Below are 15,155 nucleotides of genomic sequence, written 5' to 3'. Positions count from 1 at the left end.
CAGCCCCAGCTCCCTGCCCTGCCTCGCCTCTGCTAAAGCCAGTCCCCTGGAATCCCCCTTCTAACTAGGGGCATCGGCTGGGCTTCCTCACACACATCCCACTCCCCCCAGAGGGAGCCAGGCACATGGCTGCCCTCAGGCCAGGTTCGTGCCAGCAGCAGATGCATCAGTTCCGTACTGTCTCTGGTGCTGAAGGTGCCTTTTCAGTTGCCATGGCATTGGGCAACCTGGGGGAGGGGGGTGGAGAGAAAGAGAGAGGGAGGGAGGGAGGGAGAGAGAGAGAGAGAGCGCGCCCATGTAAATATTATGGTGGATTGGGTGGGTATATAGATGGATAGGTAGGTAGATGGATGGATGGGTGCGTGGATGGATGAATGGATGGACAGATGGACGGATGGATGGATGGATGGATGGATGGATGGAGAGGTGGGTGGATGGATGGACAGACGGATGGATGGACGGATGGATGGATAGGTAGATGAATGGGTGGATGGATGGATGGATGGACGGACAGATGGATGGACGGATGGAGAGGTGGATGAATGGATGGATGGATGGATGGACAGATGGATGGATGGACGGACAGATGGATGGACGGATGGAGAGGTGGATGAATGGATGGATGGATGGACAGATGGATGGATGGACGAACAGATGGATGGATGGAGAGGTGGGTGGACGGACGGACAGATGGATGGATGGATGGACGGACAGATGGATGGACAGATGGAGAGGTGGGTGGACGGACGGACGGATGCATACATGAATGCACGGATAGATAGGTGGACAGAGGATGGCTCTCTCTGCATACCTGAGTGAGCATCTGCCTATGCATTTGCTCGTGTCTCCTTTTCACAGTGTTGCGTATTTGTCGTGCACAATCTCTGTTGTGTGCCTACCAGGGCGTGTACGGATTTGTACATTTGCCTGTGGCCTACCCGATGACACAACACTGTCTTTTTTTACGCTTCTGTGGTGACTCTATAATTCATTTCATAAAGTGGTAAGGAAGACCTAGGGAGGGACTGGTAAATTTAAATAATTGTTCATCAAAGCAATCTTTAATTGGGGAGGACCCACTTTTATTTACGGGAACGATTGTGTGCAGCACCTGCTGTGTGCCAGGTGTCACGTGTGTTAGTGGGGACACGGCAGGGAGTAAGCAGCTCACGTTGCAGTAGGAGAAACAAAGAGTCAGTGTGGCATTTCCACGCACTGTGGTCCAAAGTCTGAAGCCACATTCAGAGTCCCTCAGGAAGCACAGAAGAGAGCCATCAGGGCAGGCTTCCTGGAGGAAGCAGTATACACAGAAACAGCTGGGTAGGACTTGGCAGGGAGGAATGTTTCAGCGTGAAACCACAGACCTTCTGTGAGCGACACCATCGCTCCTGGGTGCAGGATGGCTGAGGCCCGGCTAGGGCACGGGGCTGGGGCACGGAGCAGCGCTGGGCCCGCGTGCCTGGGCTCTGCCCTGCCCCCGCTGTCTCCCAGCCTCCTCACCCCTCTGCTCCGCCCTAGCTCCAGAGGTCCTGAACAACCAGAGGTACGGCCTGAGCCCTGACTACTGGGGCCTGGGCTGCCTCATCTACGAGATGATCGAGGGCCAGTCGCCGTTCCGCGGCCGCAAGGAGAAGGTGAAGCGGGAGGAAGTGGACCGCCGGGTCCTGGACGCCGAGGAGGCCTACTCCCACAAGTTCTCCGAGGAAGCCAAGTCCATCTGCAAGATGGTGAGGCCCCGTGCAGCTCCCGGCTCCCAGCCAGAGGGACCAGAGCCAGGGCAACCAGGGTGCGGGTGGCGCAGCCCACGCCAGAGGGGCGGGTGCCCCCCGCTGTGGACATGCGTGGCCAAGAAAGGATTCAGGAAAAGCCTGGGTGGGGGCCAGGGCACCCCACGAACGGGTGGGGGGGCTAAGGTGAACTGTGTAAGGCCCCTCACACCCAGCTTTGTGGGGGAAGCCAGCCCAGGACAGGGAAGAGATGGTCTGAGCTGGGGTCCAAGATAGAAAGGGACCATGGCGAGCCCCTGCTCTTGGCCTCGGCTGCCTGCTCCCAACAGCCCTGGACCCCCACCACCACCACCACTGAATTAATGAAGGGCTGCACCTATGGGTGTGATATGTTTACAGTCTGCCTGGGAGGCCAGAGGGAGGCAGGAGCGACAGGAATTGTCACAAGCATTAGAGCGGGGAGGGAACCCCCCCGGGCCAAGGCCCTCCCCACCCTGGGGCTGGCCCAGGCCCTCCTTTTGGCTCTGTGGGCAGATGGGCACTTCCTGTCCCTGCCTGGCTCAGGTTCTGAGTTCCAGCCATGCCCTCCTGGGCCCCTCAACCTTCTGTGCCAGGCTCAGCCGTGCTGACACCCTCCCTGCAGGCGGCTGCCCTCTGATGCCAGCCATGGGGGCCAGCAAGGGCCTGGAGCCCCCCGCATCCTCTCCCTAGAGCCCCACCACACCTGGAGCAGCAGGTGGGCTGGCGGATCACCTGCCTGAATCCACAGGGACCTTGCAGCAGGTTCACCTGTGCACGAACAACCCAGACCTGAGCTTGGGGAAGAGCGGACCCCGGCACTGGGGAACAGTGGCTTCTGCTTCCAGCACGCTGGGGCTGCACCGCCGGTGGCCCAGGAGCTGCGTGGCTGAGCGCAGCCATCTGCCCTCCCGACGGCTTTCCCACGCCAGCTTTATTCTCTGGTCACAGCGCTCTGGGAGGAAGTGTTGGGGGCTGGATCTGCACATGGCTGTGTCTGGCAGGAGTCACTGAGGGAGCGGGGACAGAGTACCCCTGCAAACTCACTCCCCAGCCCCATGGCCTGTGGCCCTGTGCAGCTGGGGCCCCATGGAGGTCCAGCAGTCACAGCAGAGGCGGGGTAGGGGAGCAGGATGCGCTGTGGAGCAGCAGGAAGTGGAGATGTGGGTGCCACCATGCGTGGTTAAGCCATGGCAGGGTGTCTGTCCAGCGTGACCAACCTGGACTGGGGTGGGGAGTGGGGGGCTGACAGCCACGGACAGAGCACCACCAAATGTCCTACGTCAAGCTCGGGAGTTCAGAGAAGCAAGTCTTGAGAGACCTGAGCAGGGGCGTGGGATGGGCTGTGAGGGTGAAGAACCCCTCTTTTCCCCCAAGTCTCCCAATCATCTTTGTGGCCGGTTCTCCTGATGCAGCTGGGATCAGGAGCTGCTGTCCCTCGGCTGCCCCCTGGTGGCCACTGCGGAGAAAGGCGGTGGCCAACTCCGCAGTGATGGCAGGCCCGGCCCCTGGGTGCGAAGTGTGGACCCCTCTTCCCTTGTCTTCCTCCTGGAGCCTCTGGCCCTGCTCTGTCTTCTCTTACCCATGATCCTGGGGTTTGGAGACGCTGGTCTTGATGTCCTCTACTGCCTTAGCCACAGCAGCCAGGCCTCGTCCTGTCCCCTGCCAGCCAGCCTGGGAAGGGAGCTCCACACACAGCCAGGAGGCTGGTCATGGGCCCTGGTTCTAGCCCCCTTCCGTCTTGGCAGCCCTGCCCTGGGGTCAGGAAGTCATCCAGCTCGTGCCTCTCCCTGTCCATGGGTCCAATCCCTCAGCCCAGACCCAGCGTCCACCTGCCTTACTTTCCTCAGCCTCCGACTGCTCTCTCTCTGGCCTCGGCCTTCTTGGTCCCACCTGCCCTTCCAGCCCATCTCCAGTCCTCCTCCAAGGAGCCCACTCTGCCTGCCCTCAACCCCAGCTCACACCTCCTCTCCCTCATTCCCCCTGTGTCACCGTTGCGAGCCCTGAACAATTGCAAACACCGGCCTGAAGCCGAGCTGGCAAACAGGCAGCTTTAGAGGAGTGTTTTGTTCACTCTGTGTGCTGCGTTTTAGAAGGGGGAGGTTGGTGGGCTGATTGCCAAGAGTTAACGAGGAGAGGAGACTTCACATAAAACCAGGGTCTGGCTGGCATTCAGCCAGGCTCCGCCCCCCCCCCCCCAGCCCCCCTCACCTTTGTGGCCCTCATCTATACCACCTGTCGGGGCTGGTCGCTGCGGGCTTCGGGGGCCACAGCTGGAGTCTTGCTTCCTTGGGATTTCTGGGAGCAGGGAGGACCCTGGGCCCAACAGGGCCCAACTCGTTAGCCAAGAGAAGAGCGGCTGAGGCGTGGGCACCTCAGCCATGGCGCAGTGGTTGGTGGACTGAAGGGTGATACCTGGCTCGGTTCCCTCGGGGATGGGACCTGCTGCCTGTCCTGCTTTGACTTCTTTGTTTGGAAGGAGGCACCTTCTGCCGCAGGCTGTGAGCTGCAGGAGGCCACTGCCTACCCTCTGTGCACAGTGTCCCCGGCCAGCTCCGTGCCTGCTGCACTGGGGCCAGCCGGCAGGAAAGGTGCATCCCAGGAGTGCAGGCAAACCCAGGGTGCTGGTGACGGACGGGCTGGACTCCCTCCACCTTGACTTTAGTCCACTTAGTAGACACCAGCTGTATACAAGTGCTGCACTCCATGGAACAAGGGAGGTGGGGGCCCAGGAGTGCGGGGGAGGGACAGAGGCCTTCTGGAGGAAGGCGTGGACCCTGAGAATATAAAGAGCAGAGTCACTGGACGCTCTCGGCCTTGGCTGTCCCCAGGCCAGCCCTAGCCAGCCAAGGCCCTGCCCATTGGGCTGCACCTTCACCCACCTCACCTCGCCTGCTACCCTTCCTGCTTCCTGGCTGTGATAAGGTCACGCCTCCCCCAACCATCTCTAGCCTCTTCTGCCTCCCGATCGGAATCCTCCCTCCTGACCTGGCCCTCAGGACAACCCCTGCATCATCTCTCCCAAGCCAGCTCCCTTGACCCTGACCACCCCCACCCTCATGCTCCCCATACCTGCCCTGCAGGACCCCACTGCCCAGATTCTTTCCGCCTGTGCCCCTGCCCCACCTCCCCAGCCTCCAGGGCCTGTTTGGCACGTCGCACACAGCCCAGCTGCCCCTTCCCCACGAAGCCTCCCCCTGACCCCCCGGGTATCCCTCTTGGCTGCGGCATCTTCTCTCAACACACAGGTCTGCTGGGGGAGGCAGAGACCAGCAGAGTGGGTCCCAGGGCCCTGCTGCTCCCCTGAGTCACTAACAGGGCAGGGCCAGGAACTGTAGCACATGGGGGCATCCAGAGGGGCGGAGACGCAGACAAGACCCTGCCCTCCCAGCACAGCATCCAGCTGTGCCGTGGACGTGGGGCCGCGAACGTGCTTGGCGTGGCTCAGGGGGGCAGCATCCTCGGGTGCTGATGGGGGCCCAGACGTGGTGGAGGCTGGAGGGGGCTCTGGGAAGGGTGCCGGGACATCCGTGGGAAGAACGATGGCTGCTCTGCCCTCCTGGCCATGGACGGGACAACCTGCCTGTCCTCTTGTCACTCTTGTCACCTGCTTGTCCTCTTGTCACTCTTGTCACCTGCCTGTCCTCTGGGGGCTCTCTTGTGACAGCTGCTGACCAAAGATGCGAAGCAGAGGCTGGGCTGCCAGGAGGGGGGCGCCGCCGAGGTCAAGAAGCACCCCTTCTTCAGGAACATGAACTTCAAGCGCTTAGAAGCCGGGATGTTGGACCCTCCCTTTGTTCCAGATGTGAGTAGCCCCCCATCCCCACCCCCATGCAGCTCCGCAGGCCTGGGCCCCCCAGTCTTTGTGGGACCAGCGTGCCCCCTGCCCCTTCCCTCCAGGCCACTTCACACTGTCCAATGAACTTGATGCCGGGCAGAGCAGGTGGGGTGTGGGTGGTGAGCTCCACAAAGGGTGTGCAGAAACTGGGGAGCTGGCCTAGGCCAGGGACTTGGACAAATCTCTCAGCTTCAGTTCCTCGCCTGTCCCACGAGGCCAGTGACACCCACTGGCCCGACCCAGCAGGGAGGTTTTCAGGAGAAATGAGAACTGACGGGAGGGCATGCATGAGGGTCGAGGACCACCACGTTCCGTTCAGGATGGGTGCACCGAGCGCCCCCTGCTTACACTGGGCTGGACCCGGCATAGTCAGCTCAGATCACAGGGGCCCAGTGGTTCTGTTCTGGGGAGCCCCCACGTGGTGGTAAAGCCCAGGCTCACAGGCAGACCCAGCAGACGCCGGGGGGACCTGGGTGTCACAACCTGCGGTCAGGACCAGGAAGGCCGTGCTTGGGTCTCCGTTCAGCCAAAGCTCCAGTGTGCTGAGAAAGGCCCCCGCCGGGGCGCTGCCAGGGGACCAGAGGCGTGGGCACTGCCCCCGCTGAGAGCTGACTGCGCCCGGGAACTTCACGTGGGTGTCTTGCCCTAGGCCCCAGTGAGAGCGCACCACAGACCAGGGCTTCCCCACCCCCGTCCAGAACCATTGTAGCACTGGGAGTCGAGGATGGGGACAGTGCCTGGACGCCAGGTCCCCCTGGAGGGGAGGACGCCCTGGTCATGGGGGCCAGGCAGGAGATCAGCAGCAGGCTTGGGGAGCACAGCGCTGGCCCCAGCCGGCCCGATACAGCAGCAGTGCTGGGGGTGACCAGAGAGTGCCTTCTCGAGGGAGGGGGGGACTGCGAATACAGAGAGCAGGGTCACTGGACGCCACAGGCTCGGCCTGCAGACTTCAGCAAGTGGCGGGGAGGATCCCGATCCCGCGTTTGCAGTCGGCCTTGGCTGCCCACATGGGATCCCTTGAAAAGCATGCACGAATCCTGGGCCCGAGAATCTGGGTTGAGGCCTGGGCGCCAGGATTTTTTAAATCTCCTAGGAGATTCCAACATGCAACCGGGCTCGAGAGCCGCCATGTTACAGGAAGTGTCACAAGTCACCAGTCTGTTGTTTGTTTTGTCAAGGGCTTGGGGAGTAGACACAGCTCAGTACTCCCGGGCACTACATAGAATGACCATGTGTACACGGCCACTGTGTCACGGGGAGGTGTTGGCTTGGAGAGGAGGTGGGTGCCCTGGCTGCATTGTGACAAAGGCTCAGAAGCCATTGGCCATCCTCATAGTCACTGGGACACCTGTCATCGTGGTGACCGGATGGGCTGAATCACAGCGCAGGAAATATTTCCCACCCACCCACCCCCTGGACCCCTGCAATGAACAAAGCACTCGGGTCCTTCCTTCCTGGGACTTTTGGGCTGAAGAGAAGGAGGGGAGGTGTTGGTAACCACCCCTGAAATTAAAAAAATAGGGCCCCCAGGGAGAGGGGTCCAGGCAAAGGCGGGGGTGGCAGTGGAGCGACCTGCCCTGCTTTCGGCACTGAAGTTGTGGGTTTGCAGGTGTGGTTGGTCACCAAGGTGCAGGGGAGTGAGCAGGGCCAGGCCCTTCGGCCCCTCGCAGCCCACAGCTCATTGTGGTTCCCAGATAGCGAGTCACCAGGCGGGCGGGGCAGAGCCCTCCCCTGGCCCGTCCCGGCTGCACTAGCACAGGCCCTGGTGATGGCCTCGCCCAGGCCCAGTGGCCACCATCGTAGGGTATTGTTGGCTTAATCTTTTAGCCTCAGTTGAGTCTTCTCAAAACCACAGTAAGTGGATTCCAAAAGGAAGCCGTGCGCTGGGGTTGCGTGCACGCCTTTCGGTTACAGGTGCTGTTCCTTTCTGTTCTTTAACATCACCTGTGTGCGTCCCCACAAGCAACGAGGCCCTGCTGCCCTGGCCCCAGGCCCTCACCCGTCATCCCTGCCACACAGGAGTGGCCCAGAGGCCCCGAACCGAGATGCTCGGGGACATGGGCGCCTCCAGAAGTGTGGGCTCCCAGGGAAGCAAGAATGTCTGGCAGGGGCTGTGGATGCCCAGAGGGGCCCTGTCTGTCCCTTGGCCCGAGCTGGAAGGCCTGTGGTCTGAGTGTGGGAACAGTGGTGGGAGGAGCCCCAGTCAGGGCGTGTGGACGCCCCGAACTCTGGTTTCACCCCAGGTGGGAGCAGCAGTTTCGGGGAGTGTCTCAGGAAGATGTCCCCGCTGCTCCCCACCCAAGCCCCCAAGGCCTGGCTCGGGGAGGCAGAGCTCCTGCGGGCCGTGGTGACCGAGCCCCGCCTCTGCCAGCCCCGGGCCGTGTACTGCAAGGACGTGCTGGACATCGAGCAGTTCTCCACCGTGAAGGGCGTCAACCTGGACCACACAGACGACGACTTCTACTCCAAGTTCTCCACAGGCTCCGTGTCCATCCCGTGGCAAAACGAGGTGAGCCTCGCTCTCTGCCGGAGGGGCGGCCGGCGACCCCCACCCCACCGGGCGGAGCGTGGCGAGGATGGAGAGCAGGCAGCCGGGGTGGTCCCTGGGGCCCTGGCCAGGCTGCGAGGCAACAGGAGGCAAGACCGGGCCCCAGACAAAGTTTGCCTGGGAAAGAAGGCAAAGCTGGGGCGAGCTGGAGGCCTGGGCGGGACAGAGCCAGGGGAAGGCAGTGCTGCTTGGAACGAGCTGGCAGTGCTGGGTGCAGGAGGCCAGGGGCTGCAAGGGTTTGGTGGCGGGAAGAGGAGTGTCCCCCTCTTCCCTGGGGAGGCAGCACGCACACAGCCACAGCATCAGTAGGCAGCGAGGACCTGCGCCCAGCCACGGGCCTGTAGAGCAAGGCTTTATCCTGCCCCCGAGGTGAGGGCGTGGGGGGGGGCCCCAGGGGAAGGGGCAGCTCAGGGGCTGGCAGACGAGGGATCCATGTCTGTGCCGGGCCCTGCAGATGATCGAGACTGAGTGCTTTAAGGAGCTGAATGTGTTCGGACCCAACGGTACCCCCTCGCCGGACCTGAACCGAAGCCACGCCCCGGAGCCGCCCAAGAAGGGGCTGCTGCACAGGATCTTCAGGCGGCAGGTGAGGGCCCCGCCCCCGCCAGGCCCCGCCTCGGCGCCACGCGAGCCCAGAGCTGCAGAGTCCACAGCCCCGGAAACCCCCATGGCCGAGGGAACCCCAGGGCAGAATGGGCAGCCATCCAGCTCTCTCAACCCCGACCCTGTTGCGTTCGGGGGGACCGGGGGCTGTCCCCGGCTTCACAGGATCCCCACCACTGCCCTCGAGACGCGGGAGCGCCCCAGCTCCCCAGTTGTGCCAACCAAGGATGCTGCCAGGCAGTGCCAGGGACCCTTGGGTGGTGAGAGCCCCCGGATGAGAACACTGCCTCCCTGGGCCCTGGTAAAGTCCCCTAGGTACAGGCTGCACCTGAGAGAGCAGGTGTGTGCGGGGGGGTGAGCCTGCAGGACCTCACGGCTCCTGGGGTGGACCCCCTCCAGTGCCGGGCCCCCAGCCCCTGGCCAGCGGAGCCTACTTTTGGGGAGGCACATTCTCCCCCTCGGAGCCTGGCCCTGGAGGAAGGGGTGGTGCAGGCCTGGGGAATGGGGAACCTCGAGGGCCCCAGCCCGCCCAGCAGCCATGACAGTGGCCACAGTAATGCCTCCTTGTGCCTGGCCCTTCGTGAAGCCACAGCCCTGGGGGTCTCATCCTGGGCCCTGGGTGCCTCCCACACACACACACACACACACACACACCTGGTCCCCAGGCCTAGTCCCCTCCCTCTTTGCTGTGGGGATGAAGGTAGTGTTGACAGAGCTGGGCTGTAGACCAGGCCCTCGGCTAAGAGCTTTTCAAAGGCTTCTCCTATCCAGGCTGCACAAAACTCTGGGCCCTCAGCATCTCGCTCACCTCCCCCACCACCCCCAGTGTGTGTGGAGTGCCTCCTGGGGGCCAGGCTATGGTCCAAGGACTCGGACCCAATGGTCCTGTGCTCGGGCAACCTACTGAAGTGTAGACCTCATTGCCCCATTTCACAGATACGGAAACTGAGACCAAAAGAGGTGAAGGGACTTGCCCAAGGTCACCCAGCTGGTGAGCCCCTGGGAACGGCCTTGGGGTCAGAGGGCAGAAGCACACACAGGTGTCTGGGGAGAGATACATGGGGAGGCACCTGGCACTATGGTCTTACCCAAAAGCTTCATGGGTCACTTTCTACTGCATAACGCACTCGTGTTCAGATGGGAAAACACAATGTGGAAATGCTGCCATTGGCCACAATTGAAGCTCCAGAAAGAAATGACTGTCCCCTCCCTGTGTGGCCGAGCCCCCAGGACCCCCTTATCTTAGAATAGGGACTGGCCCTAGGGTCTCCAGGCCCAGGTTCAAATCCGGCTCTGGCATCTCCTCTTGTGTGGTAGCTCAGGGAGCCTCTCCCAGCCTATGGGGGTAGAGACAGCTACAGCCCAGAGGACGGGGCAGGTGGAGGACGGCGCCCTGGCTGAGTGCCCAGTGCCAACACCTTTACAGAAAGCACCCCTCCCCTGGCAATGCTCAGGGCCCGGGGTGCAGACGCCCGCCCCGTCACAGGAACAAGCAGCCAGCACCCCTTGGGTCTCACTTCTTCCTACAGCCCCGTTAGAGGAGCTGCTCTGACCCGGGACCCAGGTGAGGACGTGGAGGGAAATGACTTCCCTGAGGCGGCCAGCCAGGAAGAGGCAGCTGGCGCAGCCCAGCCCAGGCAGGCCAGCAGGGCATCACAGGAGGGGCTGCGCCCCCCTCAGCCGGGGGTCTCTTCCCAGGCCCAGGGGTCGAACCCTGCGCCCACCGGGGGACCTCCGGAGCTGGGTCTGGGGGCAGAATGCAAATGGCAGCCAAAAGCAGGAGCAGCCGGCCCCCAGAGCCCCGGCTGTGTCAAGCCCAGGCTTGGTCAAGGGGGCTGACTCTAGCATCTCTATCTCTCTCTCTCTCTCACCCCGCTAGCACCAGAACAATGCCAAGAGTTCGTCCAACACCAAGAGCAATTTCAACCACCACATAAATTCAAACCACGTCAGCTCGAACTCCACTGGAAGCAGCTAGTGTGCACTCTGGCCTGCGGCGCGCAGCGGCGCCGGCCCTGGCCCTCGGGAGCAGGACTTGCGTCCGGGGGCGCTGCCGCCCGCCGCCCGCCGCCCCCACGACGCACAGCCTCGAGGTTTCTCAAAGAAACCCCCACTCAGGTCTGTTTCTCGAGGCAGCCCCGCGCCTTGCCGAACATTGCAATAGAGGTCCCGTCGGACACGACACCTTGCACGCGTTTTAACAGTATCCCAGCTAGAACTGAATTTTGTCTCTATTATTTTTAAAGACAAGTTTTGTAAATTTCTCTATCGTCTCAGTTTACATTTTGTATATTTGTATTTAAATGAAAGTCAGACTTTGAGGGTGTATATTTTCTGTACAGCCGCATTAAGCCATGTGTTTAAGACGTTAGGGGGGCGGGGGCGGGGGATTTACCAAAAAAGAAAAAAAAAACTGGCTCAAGACTTCCGGAGCCTCAACGTTTTTATTAAATGTAGAAAATGATTCACTTCCACTTTCAAAGGATTGGTTGCATCTGCCTATGTCCATCTCCCCGGTCCCATCGCCGCACTGTCACGGGTGTCGTCGTCACCACCGCTGGCTTGTAAGAATCTGAACCACGCACACTTGGGGACAGCGACCCTCCTGCAGGCCACAGCCAGCGGATTGTCCTTGGGGACCCGAGTGGTTGCTGGGGGCGTGCCCATCTCCTGGGGGGTGCACGCCGCCGTGGTCGCCTCGGCCTCTGCCACCTGTGTCTTCTGGGAGGCAGCTGGTACCCAGAGGAGCTGCTTCGGCTCTGCCTCCGCACGGTCCCGGCTGCTGGACTTTATTTTTAAGATTGGCATAGAGGTGATAAGGTGTGGTCATGGAACTCCTAGCATCCGAGCCCCATGGAGGCGCCAGGGGGTGGAGGCGTGGGTCATGCTGAACGCGTGCCCACCTTTGCATCTGCAGGGGAGGACCCCAGTATGTGTCCCGGGAGTCCTAAGGCCTTTCCAAGGCCCCCCAGTTTTGCTGCTTGGGTTGTGTCTCAGGCAAATGAGATGCCCCGGGCGAGGCTGGGCCCCCAGAGATGCTCAGACACTCCCCGTCTTTTGCCCAGGAGGCGGAATCTCACATCTCAGATCTCCAGGTTTCAGGCACGAGGAGCCCCTGCAGGGCTCGGCAGCTTTGCCAGACCAGAGGCCCCTAAAGGCCGCCTCTGGCCCCTTGCTGCACAGCTACCCAGCCCCAGCGGCTGGCCAATCCCTGCTGCTCCCAAGAGGTGACAAGGAGCAAACCTGTCCTCCCTCCCCTCCTGGGCAGGGTGAGTGGCTGCCCTCCCCCCACCCCGGCCTGGCTAAGCCCCTGGCATCCGATTCTGCCCCAGAACGAGCCTCGGCTACCCAGCAGCTGCCAGGTTTCTCGCCGTGTGGGGCCTGCGTTGTTAAAATGCAGATTCCCAGGCTTTGCTGAATGGGAACCTCTTTGAGTGAGGCCCAGGGATCTGCATCTTCCAATATCCCTGCCCTGTGAGAACCGCTGCCGCCTGTGACCGCCCCAAATGTGCTTCTCCATGACCCAGCAGCTGGGGCGCCTGAGCTTCTAGGGAGGGGTTGGAGGCACAGGCACAGGCCCCTGGGACAAGCTGCCCACAAGGGGCCTGACCTTGGCCACTGGGTGTGTGTGTGTGTGTGTGTGCACGAAGTCATTCTCACAAACAGGCGAGAAGAAATGGCCAGACTCCCCCGGGCCCCTCCATGTGTGATGTCATTTTAGGGCCAGCGCTCTCACCAGGCTGCTGAAAACAAAGCAAACCTACGCTCAGGTTTCGCTGAGGCGGTGGGAGGTCTTGGGACAGTATTTTAAGACCCTCCAAGAGTAACCACCAGTCCAGGCCACACCCCCTCAAAACCACACCCCCTCCACCTCTCGCCAGGAGCTCCGCCCCTTTTGCCCAGTTCATGGCAACTCAGTGCTCCCTGGGGAACCCAGGGTCGCGGCTCAGTCTCTGCAGTCTCTGTGCCTCCGAGCAGGGCGCTGTCCTTGGCTGGCGAGAATCCCGCTCACCAAGGAGGAAGACGCAGCCGGCTGCCGTGTTTCTGCGCCTGCGAGATCCTGTGTCTGTGACGTCCCATGGCACAGGCCTCGGCCAGACTCTCAGGGCCACTTGAGCTCCTTCATGGTCCCCACCTGTCCACGCATGCCCGTGGGACATGGGGCCTGGGCAACCCTCCCCTTCCTTCCAGCCTGTACCAGGCTTTGTAACAAAAAGGAAGTCACTAGAACAGCATGGGACAGGTCACCCCTTTCCCACTGAGACCCTGGTGCCCGGTCCTGTCCCCTCACGCTTCCCAACCTTGGTTTCTATAGCTGCATTTTTAGAAGACTTTTTAAAACTAGAAACCGTCCCTTCCATCACCCTCCAGCCCAGGACAAGGCTGACCGGGACAGTGAGCGGACCCAACTCTCTTAGGTGCACCTGAGCTCTTTGCAGAGGGGCCGTCCCTGTGCCCGGAGTGATACTGCCTTCCCTGGGCATTTGCCTTAGGGATGGGACCGGGTCTCCTGCAAGTGTCTCTGCTTCCGCTGCTTGGTGGCCAAGTAGTCGTGGGTGGTCTTGGCCTTGATCACCATGGCCTACAAGGGTTTGGGAGCCCACCGAGGCTCCCAGAATGTGAAGAAGACCCAACCCCCACGTCAGCTTATTCTCGAATCTTCCTTGGCCAGGAATATCACACTTTAGACTGCTGAGGCCAGGGGCCACTCGCTGCACAGCAGCTGAACAAGTTTCCCTAAAGCGTTGCCCGTCTTGGCGAGGCAGACACAGCAGTGTGGCCTTGCTGACACGCACGGCTGATGGCAGCCCCCAGGGACAGCCACATGGACACCCCTGGAGCTCGGGGCAGCCCCTGAGGGTGATGAGGGCTGCCCGTCTGGAAGCCAAGACGTTTCCAGGGTTTCTGAGGGGCCCACCCCACTGTTAAGTCTTGTCTCCCACACCTCGGCCCTTGGAGAAGGACTTGCAGCACGGGTCCTGTTTTCCCACTGACGTTCTCACTAAGCCATGGTCCTCAAAACACAGAGGGCACCCAGCCTCCCACAGCCTCCCCAAGCCTGCTATCACCCCCAGTCTTGCCAGAGGGAACTGGGCTCCTGGGGCCCCTGGGCATCTCCTGAGAGCAAAGGAAATGCCAGCCAGCCTGGGCAACGCTCACCCCTCCTCTTGGGCTGCCGTGGGCTTGCACGTCCGCCTGGACACGTGCGCCCTGCCACGGCAGCCTCTTTTGGGTTGGCTCGTGTTCCAGGGCCTTCCAGCCTCTGAGCCTTTGTCAAATGTGGAATCTTTGTGCATTGGGAAGTGATAAAGCTGTGTAAGTTGTGAGCAGTAGAGAGCTCACTTCTCTCCCTGGTGACTGGGGAGCCTGGTCCCCAGAGACACCTCCTGCACCTGCTCCCACAGCTCAGATGTACGCACCACAGACCCCACACAAGCAGACCTAAAAGTACAGGCTCGTGCTGGAGACAGGGTTCTAAACACTTAAAAAGTGGTCTTAATCTTCTAGAATCGAGATGTCTTCCCCAGTCCGTCAAGAAGTCATTTTTATAATAGATCAAAAGCAAACATCCCCGATTAGAAGAGCTTCGTGGCTGTCGGTGTTGTTAAAGTAATAATAATAATTTCTAGTATCCAAAGGCTCCTGTTGTTTTCAGGGAGATTTTAACACTGATGAATGGAAATCATTGAAGATGGCGGCTTGTGTTCCCGGATACCCTGCGTCTTTGTGTTCCGTCCGATATGTCACAGTGCTGCTGTATCCAGATCGAACCACTGTTGTTTTTTAAGACAAATAAATTCCTTATTGGAAATAACATCGCATCTCTTTCCTTCTGCTGCTCTTCTTAATCTTCTGCATGTGACAACCACCCCCAAGCTGCCCCGGCCCTGACCTCACACTCAGTTGCACCCAGCCTGGCTAGGAGCGTGCGAGGTGGAGGGAGAGTCCCCGAGCCCGGTGCTGAGACCTGGGAGCAGCTCCTGCCCCTTCCGTGCACAGCCCCGACATGACCGGAACCACAGTGCTTTTCCCCTTGGCTCCCAGAAGCAGGCGTCTTTGCCAACAGGGGAACGGGCAGGGCAGGAAGCTATGTACGGGGGACTCTCTTTGGAAATGGAGAGAAGTGGGGGGTGGCCCTGCCTGGAGAAGGGTCTCTCCTGGGATGGAGTCAGCACAGAGCTGAGGGGGCCGAGGTCAAGGGTTTACTGGCTTCATGGGAAGATTTCTTAGGGAGGAAGATGGGCAGAGGGGCAGGCATTTGGCACAGTGGTGACGACGCTGCTTGGGTCACCCACATCCCGTATCTGAGTCCCCGCTCTGCTTCCAATTCAGCTTCCTGCTAATGTGCACCCGGGGACGCAGCCGGTGAGAGCTCAAGCATTCGCATCTCTGCCACCCACATATGGGACCCTCACGGAGC

The 15,155-nt window shown here is 61.0% G+C and overlaps 1 protein-coding gene across 1 annotated transcript in view; it reads left to right on the top strand.

Annotated features, from left to right (window-relative positions):
- The window catches only part of GRK5 (G protein-coupled receptor kinase 5), a 205,495-nt gene extending 190,991 nt beyond the window's left edge, over nt 1-14,504 (top strand). Inside the window, exons 12-16 of the mRNA XM_062214352.1 lie at nt 1,519-1,727; nt 5,413-5,550; nt 7,955-8,092; nt 8,586-8,717; nt 10,614-14,504. Coding sequence (XP_062070336.1) covers nt 1,519-1,727; nt 5,413-5,550; nt 7,955-8,092; nt 8,586-8,717; nt 10,614-10,712 — 716 coding nt within the window. The 3' untranslated portion in view covers nt 10,713-14,504. The remainder of the gene's footprint in view (nt 1-1,518; nt 1,728-5,412; nt 5,551-7,954; nt 8,093-8,585; nt 8,718-10,613) is intronic.
- Nucleotides 14,505-15,155: the final 651 nt, after the last annotated feature.

The sequence above is a fragment of the Lepus europaeus genome, chromosome 17, assembly GCF_033115175.1.
Source record: "Lepus europaeus isolate LE1 chromosome 17, mLepTim1.pri, whole genome shotgun sequence".
Classification (NCBI taxonomy): Eukaryota; Metazoa; Chordata; class Mammalia; order Lagomorpha; family Leporidae; genus Lepus; species Lepus europaeus.
Note: the sequence above shows the minus strand (reverse complement) of the source record. Positions and strands in the feature narration are given on the sequence as shown.